The sequence below is a fragment of the Antechinus flavipes genome, chromosome 4 (genome assembly GCF_016432865.1).
Source record: "Antechinus flavipes isolate AdamAnt ecotype Samford, QLD, Australia chromosome 4, AdamAnt_v2, whole genome shotgun sequence".
NCBI classification, from domain to species: domain Eukaryota; kingdom Metazoa; phylum Chordata; class Mammalia; order Dasyuromorphia; family Dasyuridae; genus Antechinus; species Antechinus flavipes.
In genome coordinates, this window is record NC_067401.1 from 113,866,253 (window position 1) to 113,882,210 (window position 15,958).

At 41.1% G+C, this 15,958-nt stretch overlaps 1 protein-coding gene across 3 annotated transcripts in view; it reads right to left on the minus strand.

Annotated features, from left to right (window-relative positions):
- Positions 1-230: 230 nt before the first annotated feature.
- Positions 231-15,958, minus strand: part of TADA2A (transcriptional adaptor 2A) — a 65,869-nt gene continuing 50,141 nt past the window's right edge. For 2 of the 3 annotated variants that reach the window (XM_051994063.1, XM_051994064.1), the window contains exons 12-17: positions 14,683-14,754; positions 13,300-13,432; positions 12,428-12,471; positions 11,722-11,775; positions 7,897-7,970; positions 231-6,005 (exon numbers count right to left, since the gene is read on the minus strand). In XM_051994063.1, coding sequence (XP_051850023.1) covers positions 5,820-6,005; positions 7,897-7,970; positions 11,722-11,775; positions 12,428-12,471; positions 13,300-13,432; positions 14,683-14,754 — 563 coding nt within the window. In that variant the 3' untranslated portion in view covers positions 231-5,819. The remainder of the gene's footprint in view (positions 6,006-7,896; positions 7,971-11,721; positions 11,776-12,427; positions 12,472-13,299; positions 13,433-14,682; positions 14,755-15,958) is intronic. The other variant, XM_051994065.1, reaches the window with a different exon arrangement.

Here is a 15,958-nt window from a genome sequence, read left to right on the forward strand (position 1 = left end):
CCAGGGCTATGTTGAAGCACATGATGGTTCTCAGAGTTCAGAATGCCCATTCCCCTGGCTATGCTGAGGCATGTGGGGGGATCGGTGTTGGCATTTACCTGTTTCATAGCACTGGGGCTCAGGATCTCCCATTGCTTTGCTGAAGTGGGGTTGCTACTGGCTTGCTAGGATGCTTCCTGTTGTAGATTCTCTTTTACCTGAGATTTTACTCTTTTTTTTTTTTTTTTAACAAAAAAAAAAAAATACTTTTTTGCCAATCTTCCAAATTTCTTGGGCTAAAAGACTGTTTCATCCCACCTTTGTGCTGATGTTCTAGGATTTGTTTGGAAGTGATTATGGAGGAGATCCCGTGATTTATTGCTTACATCATCATTTTGCCTCCAATTGTCTACTTGTTTAGGACCCCATTTGGAGTATTCTTGGCAAAGATACTGGAGTGGTGTGCCATTTCCTTTTCTGGCTCATTTTACAGGTGAAGAAACTGAGGCAAATGAGTTAAGCGACTTGCCCATGATCAGACAGCTAACAAAGTGTCTAAGACCAGATTGGAACTCAGGAAGAGAAGTCTGACTTCAGGCATGGCACTGTATCCCTTGAACCATCCAGCGGTATACCCCCCAAAAAAACAAAAATAGGGCTGGGAATTGGGATTAGGAAAAGGGCCAAGAAAATGGATGATTAAATTTTTTAAATATAATTTATATAATTTTAAAATAATTGGTGGGGTTCTATGAGCATGCTTAAAACCCAAACAAGAATGATTAAGATTAGACATATATTAAGAATTCTATTTTATTAAGAATCTCAAAGCAGTTGACTGAGTTACAGAGGAAGGCTAAAGAATCTCCCTCTTCAAACTCTTTGAGATTAAGAGGGAGCTACACCAGAACAGGCTGGGTTACCAGATGGTAAGTGTGGGAAAAAGGGATTTTAGACGCTTTTTGGTGGATCCTGCTAGCCCTAGATTTACAGGATAGAATCAGTGACATAAAGATAGTCTTCACTAGGTAACAACAATGTGGGAGGAAATGGTATGTAAAAGATGGTCACAACAGACACAGACAATTGCTTTTTTACTGCTAAATATGCAGAATGGTAACAACTTAGTGGTTCTGTAAAGACCCGTTTTTTATCAGACTGGCCAAATATGGTGGTTCTCAATTTTACCCAAAAGAGGGACCTTGGCACTTCCTAAAACAGCTCCTTAAGCAGCCTTTTTCACTCTAATTAGTTGTTTCAACCTTTCCACTTCTCTTCTTATAACTCTACTAATTTCTTATCAGATCTACAAAACCCAATCTGGTTTAAAGGCTTCCAGATTATCCCGCTTCCCTCCCACTCATAAGTACCCCAGCTGCCCCTTCTGTTCTAACCAAACAAATTACTAGGCATTTCTCTCCCTCCCACTGCTGCCTCCACATCTTCCACCCACTGTCTAAAATGTCTTCCCACTTCCATCTGCCAAGCCATCCCTCTTTTCTCATTCCCATCATTTCAAAATCCACCTCCTCCAGGGAGCCTTCCTCAGTTGATAGAATAGGATAGGATAAGAGTAGCAGCAACTCCATTCTCTAATCAAAACTGATGGGATGGATTGCAAATTAAACATGAAATCAGGGAGAATGTCCCCTGCCCCCAAAACACACACACATACATACAGAGGTTGCCTGGGATTTACCCTATTTCAATAGAATGTTCTTTTTCCAAAGACAAGGAAGATCCTGCAGGGTCAATCAGTAATCTGATGGAGAAGCAACTGTGGAATGGTGCAAAGAACACTGTTTGGATGGATAGGTGGATAAAAAAGCATTTATTAGGCATTTACTACATGCCAGGTATAGGGGCAAGTGATGAAACAAATATAGATAAGCAAAGGTAATCTTGCCTCTGTAAGGAACTTATGATTTAAGGTTAAGATCTGAGCTCTAAGCACAGTGCCTAGCACATAATAAGTGCTCAATAAATATTGGTTTAAAAAAAAAAAAGAGCTGGGAACTTGGTAGGATGATGTGGAAATTGCCAGGAAGGAATGCAAGAGTGAAAGTTCACGTATCAGAATCCATAGCCCCATGGGAAAAGTAAAAGATTTGTGGGAGGGATGAGGAGGGTTGGCAGAGTGGAGGCCTGTATAACTACATCCATCCATAGCAATGGATGATGTATCTAAGTATAGAGAAGGTAGACTATGAGTTTTGGGAGGAAAGAAAGGAAAATCTCTGCAGAAAAAGAAACCTTCAAGGACAAAGAAACTGAACTATAGGGTCGTATAAACAGAGACAGCTCCTCAGTCTGTATTTAATTCAGCAGCATGACAGGCCTATTGACTCTATTTTGAAGGAGGCCAGCATTATTAAGAAACTTTCTGCCTGCTGGAATATTTGACAAGAGTAAATATTTCACTGTTACAACCTGATCTTTGGAATCTCCATAGTCCCCAAGATTAACCCTTCTGACCCCAACCTTAACAAATTCCCCCTCTGAATCACCTGCATTCTTTCCCTGTTGCTCAACTTCCCAAATAAGGAAAGTGGATGAGCAGCCTCTCAGTCACCTCCTTTGTCTGCCTGAAATGTCACCTCAGACTCAAACCCCACATCTATATGCATTTTTTCTTGTTCTGTAGAGTTACTGTAGTCAACTGCCCATCAGCTGAGGCTAATTAAATTTTTTTCTCTTCTAAGATTTACTGCCCTGCAGTCAAACTGACAAGAGATAGGAGCTCCAATTTGGAACTATGCTCAAAAAGTTATCAAACTGTGATCCAGCAGTGTTACTATTGGGCTTATATCCCAATGAGATCTTAAAGAAGGGAAAGGGACATGTATGTGCAAGAATGTTTGTGGCAGGTAGTAGTGGCCAGAAATTGGAAACTGAGTGGATGCCCATCAATTGGAGAATGGCTGGATAAATTGTGGTATATGAATATTATGAACTATTGTTGTTCTGTAAGAAATGACCAGCAGGAGGATTTCAGAAAGGCCTGGAGAGGCTTACATGAACTGATGCTGAGTGAGATGAGCAAGACCAGAAGATCATTATTTACTTCAACAACAATACTATATGATGATCAGTTCTGATGGACTTGACATCTTCAGTAATGAGATGAACCAAATCAGTCCCAATAGAGCAATAATAAACTGAACCAGCTACACCCAGCAAAAGGACTCTGGGAGATGACTATGAACCACTACATAGAATTTCCAATCCCTCTATTTTTTTCCGCCTGTATTTTTGATTTCCTTTATAGGCTAATAGTACACTATTTCAAACTCCAATTCTTTTTTATACAGCAAAACAACTGTTAGGACATATATGCTTTAACATACTTAACATGTATTGTTCAACTTAACATCAGGGGGAGAAGAAGGGGGAAAGAGGGGAAAAATTGGAACAAAATGTTTGGCAATTATCAATGCTGTAAAATTACCTATGCATATAACTTGTAAATTAAAAGCTATAATAATTTTTTTTTTTTAAATAGGAACTCCAGGAGGATCTTAGGAGTTTGAGGAATTCCCCAATGTGAGTCCTTCCTGGAGTCTGCGGACCTTCCCAAATGAGTCTCATCTCCAAATTATGTTCACTATGTCCCAAATCCACATAAATCCCATGTCTACTTACTTCATTGTATTCCTATTGATGTGAGCTTTCCCTCTACATTTTTTGCTGACCTTGCTCTTGTGAAGTATTTACAATAGTTATTAATTTTCTTGACTCATTTTAGGACAGTGGAAAGAGCACCAATGTCACCTCTGCCACCTTGCCACCTGTGTCAGGTTCAGGCAAAACTTTAAAGCTTTCTGAGATTTCATTTCTTTATCTATAAAAATGAGGAGGGAAAATGATAGCCTTTCCAGTTTTGAGTCTAATCCTATGAAATAATATTCAAAATGCTATTCAGAGCAGAGATTGTTCCTTCCTTCCTTTTTCTCCTTCCCTTCCTTTATTTTGATTTATTTTGCATTTATATGCCTTGCACTGAACCTGACACACAGTTCATTGCCTATAAAGTAACAAAATCAACTGGGATTCTTTCCAGTCATGCTAGGATTCTCCGGAAGTTTCCTCCAACTCTACTTCCATCTTTAAAGAGTTCTCTATTTTAATTCCTTCATTTGCTAGGAGGTTCTCTTTCCATTCTTTCCATCCCTTGAGGAAACGGGATTCATCTGCTCAGTTTACAAACCCCTCAGAAGCCAAAAGGTCTGAGCCTTACTCAAGAGTCCAAGGAGTCCAAGGCTGCTTTCAGGAGAAGCTTGGATGGCAAAAAGAAGTTTGAATTTCAGTAACAAAGGGTTTGACCCAACCAAAGTTGCTGCCTGGTGCAATGTTTCCAGGGAGGGAGAGCTGTAGGGCAGGCAGCCTGATTCTGTGAATTGACTGGTCCTCTTATGCCCTGGGAAGGCAGACTGAGACCTCAGTTTCAGGTTTGGTCAAACTTCCCATCCTTAGACCTGCAAAGGGACATATTTGAACTGGCCACTGTTTAGAATTACTTACAGATGCTCTGGTTTTCTTCCTTTTTCAACTCCTGTATTTGTATACCCATAAAAGTTTGGAATAGTGGACAGTGCTAGGTTTAGAGTCAGGAGGACTTGGTTCCTGGCCAGTCTTCAACATCCTAGCAGTGTGATTTACTCAAATCACTTCACCTCTTGTTGCCCAAGCAAACTTTCTAAGACAATAAATTAATAATCAGTTACAGATTTGCATTTGTGGAGGGAGTTTCTACACTAGGAATTCCCCACATGAATAAAGTCATAGGTCCAGCCTCCCTAACAAAAAATAAAATAAAGTAGCACACTTCCTGCCTTTCATCTCTGAGATCTAAGGTTCAAATCTCACAAATCAGGAACATCATTTCCATCCATCAGGGTCCTTAGGTCCCAGGATGAAATAGGCAGAGGTAGTAGGTCCTGTTGTAAGGTATTCATTCCCTTGAGGGGTGAGACCAAGTTTCTGTTTTAATTCATATCCTCCAGAGATTAGCACATTAGTGGGTTCTTAATAAAGGCTTGTTGACTGACTGATAGTTGGGAGGGGAAGACGGTTTAAGGGGGAAGAGCCAGTGCCGGCTCAGAGCTCTTCAACTGCACCAGCATTTGACACACCCACAAATTAAATAGGAAAACATTTTAATCCATTAGTTCTAAAAATAACAGAGACAGCTTCCAGCCGGTGGGCGCCACACTCTGCCACAGACTGATTAGAGAGCTAGTTTGACTGCAGTAAGTACCAGGCTAAAATCAGTTGATTGGAAGACACAGTTCAAGACAAAACGACACAGACACAGGGAGACTGGCAGTCCCTCTCTCACCAGGATCAAGGGAGCTTCCAGTTGTTGGCTTAAAAAAATAAACTTAGAAGGGTCAAGTTTCCTCATAATCTCTAAAAACATTTCCTTGTCTTCAAGGCACTACCCTCTCTGACTGTAGGTATTCAAAAAGCTTGTGTCTTAGCTACCAAGCTAATGAGCTGGGCCCCTGAGCCCCTGGGCCCCTGGACCCCTGGGTCTGGTGCTAGTTCGACCAGCACTGACATGCGAGGTCCTATGATTCTCATTTTAGTCACCAAGAGGCGTGAAGAATGGATGCCCACTCATGTTAAGTAACAGCTTGGCTGGCACACAACTCTGTAGCAGAATACTGATGATGACGATGGGAGCCTTCTAAAGCAGGGTGGGGGAGAGAAAGTAGACACTCTGATACAAAACTGACAAAATGCCCACGTCCCCAACACAACTCGCTGGAATTCCCTCGGCCATCCTTCCATCGACCACATTCCAAGCACCTGTGCTCTGGTCCCAGGCCCTGCAGGCCTCATGCTTTGGTGATGTACCCTTCTCGAATGAGGAAGTCATAGATTTTCCGGGTCTTGTTCACGTCTATCTTGATGAGAGCTCTAGCCTGTGCCAGTCTCAAGCTGCCCTGTTTGTTGCACTCGTTCACTAGAGCTGATTTGTATTCTAAATAGGCTCCAGGGACCAACCTCACCATCTGACAGAGCTGGAAGACATGGCAAATTTAATAAACATTAACATCTGTCACTCTCATCATTTTACCCAATAGGTATCACCAAAAAGACAGAGAGTGACTTCATCCCATTGCTATTTCCACAGGAGCCACGGGCTGGCTGGGCCACATTCCACCAAGTGGCTTCTCCTTTAGAACAAGCCCTAAGGGGAGAGAGCAACCTGGGAGAGAAAGCCAGGGCAGGATGCTCAGAGAGCTCAGGAAGGAGGCTGGCTCTGGGCCCGGTGCTTACTGGAGCAGACCCAAGTGTTCCTGGGGAGGTAGGAGACCTCTCTCTCCCTAAGGAGATAACAAGCTCCATTCACACTCATCTCTCGGGGCATATGGCCAAATGTGGCAGTGAGGAGGGAAAAGGTACTCTGATTTCCAAAGCCAAGATGCTTTTTAAAGTCTCAACCAAAAGAAAAAACTCCTCGAAGTCTCTTGCTTTGGGGCAAAAATTCCCTGTCACCAGGGGTTGTGGGGAAGGAGGGGCGGAGTGTTAACAAATACTATGAAAAAGCAGCAGGGGCTCCAATAAATATAGCAGTACAGACGTATGTCAGTTCACTGGCCTGCCTGATTTGAACTCCCTAGTCATTCTGTATTGAAATTAATCTGGTCTGGGCTCCTCAAACCAGGGTCAGCCAAAATCTTAAACTGTTTCCACTATCCCTAGCAGGGACAAAAAGCAAAGCAAAACAACCCAAAACCTCAAATATCAATCAAGTGTTTTTTTAATTGCTTACTATGAGCTAGGCATTGTGCTAGGTGCTGGGAATATAAAGGCATTTTATGAGAACATCACTCATCCCCCATACCCTCCTGTCCCCAGATTCTTCTAATCTGGCCTGGAATAAAATAGGTTTCTCACTTGTATAGGAAGTTTGATTTTGATTGGTAGTTTAAAGACCAGACTAGATCCTCTGAACATGAGCATGCAAACTCAATGCAAGTAAAAACTGCTTCTTCCTTTGTCTAGCACAGTACTAGGCACATAAATATTTGCTGATTGATCAATTAAACATTCCTCACCCTCAACCCCACCCATGACTCCAGTAGAACTTAAGCTCTAGAAGAGCAAAGAATGTTTTATTTCTCTCTCAGGTATCCACAGTACCTAGCACAATGCTTGGCACATAGTAAGTATTTAATGTAGAATTGAATTAGCAACTCAGATATTTACTATTATTATCTATCACTTAGGTTAGGTGAGAGAAGGGCTAACCCTTAGGGAAATCCTCAAGGAACTTTAAGAGAATATTGAAAAATACAAAAGGAATTATAGCTTTGACAGAGCTTTTGACAGTGAATCATTTTTGGAAACAGTCAAAAGAGCAATCAAATAAAATGATAAATAAAATGGGCAATTAAAGTGAGTTATATTATTTTTGAATCAAAACAAACAAAAAGGCATGATCATAACTTAAACTGATTTTCCTAAGTGACTCCAAGTATCTGCATTTAAGCAACTTAAAAAAGAAGTATTGCATCTAAGTTCACCCTAAAATAAGCTTACAACTTTTCTGGGGGGCTTCTTTTAAAGGACAATACTCATTTGGATGTGAAAGTTTGTTCTGCTGGGGTTTTTTTAATCAGTCACAGTACTTTCTAATTATGTGTTACCAAAGAAATGGACAGGAGTCTCCTCCTTCTACCCTCACAAATATCAAGGGTCAGAAGGAAGATGTCATAGAGGCATGGAAATGTATTCTTGCATTCTTCTCTGCCTGGAAACACCAAGAAGCCCAGACAGCCCTCTGCCTCCCATTTCTCCCTGACTGGGTCACAGCTCTGCTATGCCTGGCCCTGAATTCAGCTCTTGGGACAGATTAATTCAGTGAGAAACCAGCCCCAGTACTGTGGCTCCTGCTTCTTTTGTTACCTCTTTTTCCTTCTCATTTAGCTTCTCGGTGCCTGGGAGGCCAGTGAGATTCAAGGGAGGTGCACTCCGTCTACCTACAGTCAATGAAACAAACGGACACTCAGTAAGCCTGGCAGTTGCACAAGGGCACATGCAACACGTCTGGGGACCACAAGAGCACAATGAAAAGAAAGCTAAATTTGGAGGCAGAGGACATGGGTTCCAATCCCAGGTGGCTCTGCTACTTTTAGCTTTGGGTAAGTCTAAGAGCCTTTTAAATGAAAAGGTTGAAATAGATATCTAAGGACCTTTCTGATTCTAAATCAACCAACCAATTAATAATATTAAAGACCAATTAAATGCCAGCCAGCCACTGTGCTAAGGGTTGGGGAGACAAAGACAAAAATGAAACATTCCTTGTTCTCAAGGAATCTATATATGTATGACTCCATACAAAATAAAGACAGGATGGTTCTGAAGGATGGCACTGGCAGCTAGAGAAAGAATAAGAAAAGGCTTTATGTGGGAGGTAGTGATTGAGTGGAAAGTTGAAGCAAACGAAGGAGTCTAATAGGTGGAGATGATGTAGTTAGACTGGCAAAGAAAATATTGGTATCTGTCTAGAGACTGTTGGGCCTGGACCCTTGGGCCTCTGTCAGCAAAGGTGCTATATACACAATGTTTGGGGCATGGTAGCCAGAAGACCAAAGATGGAACTGAGACATTTCCATCCCCCCTGGGCACCACCTTGTCCCCGTCCCAAACACACATACAGACACTTCATGAAATTCACACAATAATAAGGAAAGGGAGCAGCCAGGTGAGGCCCCCACAGCCTCCTACTTTAAAAGGATTCACTTGAGGAAAAGATTATTTTCTCACCTTACTCAAATACCCCAGTTAAACATTGTCAATTCCCATCTTAAACTAAAATAATCAGTTCTAATACTTAGGGGCTGGATGTCTGGGTAAGTCACTTTTTTACTACAGTAGCTTCTACCAATGAAGCAGGAAATCCCATCTTATCATTTTTAGAACAAACTTTATTGAACTATTGTTTTTTTAATCCACTTTCATTTCCAAATAGCACCATGCCCCTGCCTAGTAGGCTATTTCTTGGAAATGTAGAATAAGAGAAAAAAAAGTTGAGCAAAACTAACCAACCTATCAATAGAGTTTGCCACTCTATGCAGTGTTCCATATCCATAGTCTCCCACCTCTGCAAAGGGAAGGAAATGTGTTTGTTTTTTTTCTTGGATCAGACCTGTTTTCACTGTTGTGAATGGCCAGTAAGAAACTTCCCTTTAACAAGGCAGAATTGTATCTCTTTAGTAACTTCTTGGGTCCTGGGAGTACTGGGAGGCTATGATTTGTTCATGGTCACCCAGCCAGAATGTGTCAGACTCAGGCCTTGAACCTGGGTTTTTCTGACTCCAAAGCCAGGTCTTGATCCACCACTCTCCAGTATTTTCTTTCCTTCTTCACCAGGACTGAGTCTAGTCAGTATAATTAAGCAACATTCAGATTTGGATTTCTGTTCTTTCCCTTTGCATGGTTGTTGTAGTCACTAAATATCTTGTTTTCCTGATTCTCCATACTTTACTCTGAATTTTTCCCAATGATCACTTCTCAAGACACAGTAAAGTCTGTTATGATTTATTTACCCATTTCCCAGTTCATGAGTACCCTGTTTCCAATTTTTTGCTGCCACCAAAAATGTTGAAGAGCAGTCTCCTTAACCCAGCTAGGAAACTTCAAAACTAGTCCTTCTTGGCTGCCACCTCTAAACTGCCAGGCTGAAGGAGACATTGGCTCCCCAACACAAGCTTGCCAACTAGCTGACCTGCAGGACAGGGCTAAAAGGGTAATATCCAGACACTATTTGACTTTGGATCAAAGGGAGACTGTTAGGCTTTCTTATTTACTATATGAGGGAATATCTGCTCTTTCTATACCTGCCCTGTTTACCTGAGAGATTCATGATACACTGTGGCACTCATGATACAGGATATAGCCTGGGATTACCTCAAATACAAGAGTAGAGAATCAGAGCAGCAGATCCCTGGGAAAAATGCTGTCCTAAATAAGGCTTTTCATCTGAATCTGGAATTTTGATTCAAGAACAGAGGAGAGTAGAGGGTAGGGGACAAGGGGACAAGAAGTCTGTTTAACCTCTGAGGCAAAGAGACTGTTAACAAAGGCCAGTCTGTTAGAAAACAGGCCCTTCTGTAATATAATCAGAGAATATGAGGGCCTCTTTCCAGCCAAAAGGCCTAACCAAACATGGTCTGGAGGAAAGACAACCATTAGAGAGAGACCACCAAAAGAGGGCTGAAGTCTAGGATATCAGGTTTAAGGAGACAGAGAACAATACAGAAAGGGCAGAGGAAAAAGGGTTCAAAAGCCTATAAAGCACAAAGTGCTGAGTCTAGCCCAAGAAGTCTCAGGGGATAACTGAGAAAGTTAAAAAACTAAGGTCAAACTTAGGGAATCAGAGCTTCAAGATTTAGGCCTAAATCTGAGGTATGTGTCTTTCTTAAGATTTTTTTTTCCAATTTCTAGCAAATAAGCAACCTAGATCTGACTGGTTAAGCAATTCTATAAAATGTTGACTTTTCCTGTTTTATTATTTAAAAAATAAAAAAGCAATTAAAAGAAAATGGATCTGTAGAAAATTTGGTGCAAGACATGAAAGTAAAACTGGTATATGTACAACAAATAGATGAGAGGAAATAACAGAAAAAAAAATTTCTCTCTTCTAGCAGTGGAATGTCCTCTGAGCAGTTCATTTAAATCAGAGAGGACTTGAAAGGTCCTTTTATGACTTAGGTCATGTCACTTAATCTACCTGAGCTTCAGTCTCTTCATTTGTAAAATGAAAGGGCTGGAGACCTGATGGCTTCCCAAGCCCTTTCCAGCTCTAGAACTATAATCCTATGACTAATTGTGAATGAGATGGCAATAGCTTCTCTTTCAACTCTTCAAAATGCTAAAAAAAAAAAAGTTTAGGGTGAAATATATATATACACACACACACACATATATATATGAATATTACATGTATGTAGAGAATTTTCATAGCAGTACTTTTTATGGTAGCAAAAAACTGGAAACAAAGTGGATGGCTCATCGCCTGGGGAATGGTTCAACAAAGCAAGGTCTATGAATATGAATGTCTGGGATAACAACTAAAGAATTCAGAGAATCATGAGAAGACCTGTAAGAACTGATACAGAATGAAGCAAGAAGAACCAAGAGAACAATACTGCAGTAATACAAATAAAAATAACACTGAAAAGCAGCCAGACTCTCATTGATTTTAATGATCCAATGTAGTCTAGGAGATAGAAGATGAACATTTTTTCTCCTTTAGACAAAAGGGAACTAGGACTATTTGATATTCTATATACTATCAAATATGGTGACCGGGTTGATTGGTTTTTCTTAATTTTTTTTTCTTTTTCACTAAGGAGGGTTTTATAGAAAGTAGGCATATTTGGAAATGTCCACAGTATCAGAAATAAAAGCCACCATTAAGTCTTAGGATGGAATTTCTCAGTGTTTAAATCCCCCTATGGGGAGATCCCGCCATGAAGTGGTCTGTCCTGGTTAACTAAGAAAACAATTACTCCACTCCACGCAACCAAGTGGAACAGAGATAGAATTATGTTAAAAAAAAAAAAAAAAAAAAAAGCACTATCATCTTTTATATCTTCTAACCAGTATTTGATATAATACCAGACATCATGGATAAAGTATGCTGGGTTCACTCTCCAGGCTGTCCCATACTGAAGAGGGAAAACACAAGAAATGCACACACACTACATTTATGAAGTATTACATCACCCTTGGGTTTCTGGGAAGGGACATTCTTCTTGGTTGGCATATAGGCTGTATCACCTACAATTAAGAGGCAGTGTGGTGTAATGGCTAGAGCACTGGACTTGGGAGCCAGAAGACCTGGCTTCTAGTCCTGGCTCTGTTATTTACTAGTTGAATGACCTTCAGCAAGTCACAACCTCTTTGAACCTATTTCCTCATCTGCAGAATGGGAATGATAATATTTTCACTCTCTACCTCCCCAGGGTTGTATGAGGATCTAGAAAGTTAATGTTTTATTGTCAAGTATTCTGTCCCCCAGAAAGTGCTCTGCATATTTTTATTACTGCTACTTATCTAGGTGGGATAATTCCCACACTTTGCTGCAATAACCTTGGTAATAACTATGAGTAAGCAAATTATACTAAAGAAAGTGTCACCTGGAAAACAAACAAAAAATCTCCCCCACCTGGAGGTTTTCCCTCCCCAGTCTCAACATAGTTGGAAGAGGAAAAGAAAAGGAAACTCTATGAATCTGGTGACAAGACCCAAGGAAATACAGTAGTATTTGGACACATGGTCACACTAGAACACACAGACTCTGGCCACAGCCCAGAAGATATCCTGAGTTGATGCTATTCCCGCCACTCTGGATCTCAAGAATGAAATGGTAATCCTAAGGACAGACAGGCAGTCACATTTTCATAGTCACTCCAGTTTGAGACATAATTACCTGAATTTGAAGACACTTGAACTGAAGGATTCAAGCCTGAATCACTATAATGAAGAAGAAAAATTTGAGCTTATGTTATATCACATCAAGAAGGCAATGGTCACAAAAATGACCCTTGGGAGTCTTCTGCTATTCCAGTGATCACAACAAACTCTTATTTTCTGATCATCACTTTGAATGACCACAATGAAGCTGGGCCCAGTATCCCTTAGAGGGCATATGACTACATTTATCCACAAAGCAGGAAAACTCTCCTGGGGGAAATAATGACCTGGACTGGGTGGGACTGTGTGAGGGCAGGGTACATCATCCTCAACTGAAGTCTTAAGACCTCACTGGAATGGGAGGGATTATTTGTATACATTTTAAAAGGATCAAAATGACCAAGCTGAATAAGAGGACAATCATATTTCCTCAAATTAGGAATAAATCACTGTTCCTATGATGGGCTGTTTGAGAAAATTCTTAGGGCAGAGGGGTGAGTCAGCCTGATGTGGTGGGAAGACCCACTGCCTCTGAAGTGAGGGACCTGGCTCCATTGTGTGACCTTAGACCAGCCATTGCATCCTGTTCCGCCTCAGCTTCCTGAGAGGATTAGGATAATCTCTAAGGGAGTCAATGGCCACAGGAAGAAAAGAGGTAGATTCGAAGTCAAGAAGCCTGGGTTCAAATCCTCCCCAGATACTAATTAGTTATGTGGCCCTTGGGCAAATCCCTAATTTCCTTATCTGTAAAAAGTGGGTATTGGATTAATGGCCTCAAGATCCCTTTTAGCCCAAAGTCTGCCATCCCATGACGTCTCCCCACTCTAAATCCTATGACACTGGGCTCTACAGGCCCCCAATTCCCTCAGCTGTGGACTATAGCCATACATGTCAGCTTGCCGACGGAGCCACTGTTGGCAGGCGCTGCTGTCCTGAATGTACTGCAGGACCTCCGACAACATGGTGCGCTTCAGGCGCTCCTCCTCTCGGGTCTTCTTGAGGTGATCATAGGCTCTGGCACCTGAAGAAGAGGCCAAGATCATGAAGTTCCTACCCGCCCAGCAGGTCTGCCTCGGCCCTCTGCCCAACCTCGGTCCTGGCTGAGCTGCTGCCACTTTCTTTAACAAAATTACTTTATTCAACTGGAGGAAAATCTAAAATTTTTCTTGCCATGGGATGAAGACTGTACACCTTCCCCAAAGCACAGGCTATTTTGAAACTGCCCAGAGGGTTTTCCTTTTCACTGCGTATTAGAACCTCTGATATGGAAAGACACCCAAAGTCTGATTCTATTCCTCCAGAGCTACAGCAGAGGAGATACCTGGGGAAGGGGGAAGGGAGGAGGAGGGACAGCTTTTAAGGACTAGAGAGATAACAGGGAGGAAAAGGGGAGAGGAGGCACTGATCTGGTCAAAGATCTTGCCCTCCTCTTTTGTTTGTTTGTTTTCCTAATGCTCCCCAACCTTTCCTGTTCCAAATAAACTTAACTGAAGGCACCTCAGATTCTTGAAAAACTTGTTGAATGGGGAAGGACCAGATTCTCCATCTCTGAAATAAAGAAGATACAAGCTGGAACCTGGTACCTGATAATCTGTATCAAAAATTAAGAGCTTAAGCACAGGCTCAGGTCTTAAAGGAGAACCCTGGCTCTAGAACTGGTGAGGTTCTTGACCTTGTTTGGGCCCTGGATCCCTTTGAGAGAAGTCTGGTGAACCTATAGATCCCAGAATCAGGTTTCTAAATGCATAAAATAATATGCATGGGATCAAAAGTGAAACAAGTAGTTTTAAAATAATTATCAAAATATTTAACACAGCAAGTTCACAGACTCCAAATTAAGAACCTCTGCTCTACATGCATTCTCTTTTTTCTCTGATGACATCTTCCATCCTGAAGGATATACATGATTATTCAAGTACAGACCTATCTCAGGAAGTTTTAATCTATGGTTTATGAACTTGTTTTTTGTTTTTTAAAAAAAAATATTCTGATAACTATGTTTCAATAGAATTGATTCACTTTGTAATCTTATGTACCTTATATTTTAAACTTAAAGACAATATTGTGATGAGGCATTCTTAGGTTTTATCAGACTGCTCTAGGATTCAATGACCCAAATGAAAGTTAAGAACTTCTAATTGATTGAGGCTGCACAGGAAAAGAAAGAACTCAATCTGTACCAGTAAATCTTGAAATAATGCAAATCTGCTCCAGATCCTGGACAACACCAAATCTGAAATGGGGGCAAGGAGGTCAACCTGAGTTACTTACTACAAAAATTGGTGATTCCAGCTGTCCTGTACTCCTGAAGCCGCTTGATTTCCCTTCGAAGCTCAAATTCTACTGTCTCCCCCCCCCAAAAAAAAAGAATAAAGAAGGACAAATGATAGAAAGATAAAATGATAAATCGGCAACGGCAAACAGTTCCATTGGCATTCCCACAAGTGAGTCATTCTACATCATACCATAAGAGCAGGTTGGGGAGATTCTATTTTGGGAGGCTTATTTTTAAACTCCATCTTTAACCAGAAGCTGATAAAAAACCATTACAGATGTTTTCCAGCTGTTGTGTCTAGATGCTTACAGGACTGTTGTCTCCAAGGGAGCTGAGAGTTAACTGGCTTCAACTAACTCTCCTGAAAAAACAAAATCCACTTCTGAAAAGTTCAGACCCAGGAGACCATATCCTTTCACTTATGAGGTCTGTCTCTGAGAACAGTTGTTGTATCCCTTCTTCAGGGAAAGCACAAAGGCCCCAGATAGTATTTCTTTGCAGTTTTTCTCATAAAGGGACAAAAGAGCAGTTTGTTTTCCACAAGTCCAAGGTTTTTGTCTGCCCTGAAGAGACAGATTAAGTTGCATAGGTTGGAATGTTAATCAATGGAGCACTCTAAGCCTGGAAGGATTTAGTTCTGTCAAAGAAATGGCTCGGTCAGTTGGGAGGGCCCCACTCCTGAGGGGTAACATATGAATAGGGTTAGTCCAAGCTGGGGTAGGAAGTGAAGAATTACTCCTCAGGACAAACCACACATGGACAGAAAGCCAAAAAGGATCACAAAATTGGTTCAAACTGATGCACACAATTCTCATGCAAGCAAATATTTAAGTGATGAGACACTGGATAAATATGTTGGTAGGGTGCCTTCCCAAAATCCACTTCTTGGTAATTTTGGGCAGGGTAGTCACCATGTACAGAGTCCACAGTTAAAGCTACACATTTGAGTAATCCAGTCTGTGGTAGTTTAAAGTCTGCATCTCACTGCCCAGGTTACCTGGGGCTTTATGTGATGGTGGAAATCAAGTAAGGGAAGCTGTTTTCTCAGAAACTTTATATAAAGAGAAGTGAATACTGATAATGCCATCCGGATGATTCATTAAGTCTCAGTGCTACTGAAACACCTTGTGCTTCCCCAGAGAAGTCACTTAGAAAGAAGCTTCTCATTACTCACTCTTCTTCCACCTCCAGAGCTATAAAATTATCTCTAGGGTCATAATAGAAGACCTAAGACAAAAATACCCTTCTATTAAATAAAAGTATATGTTAACA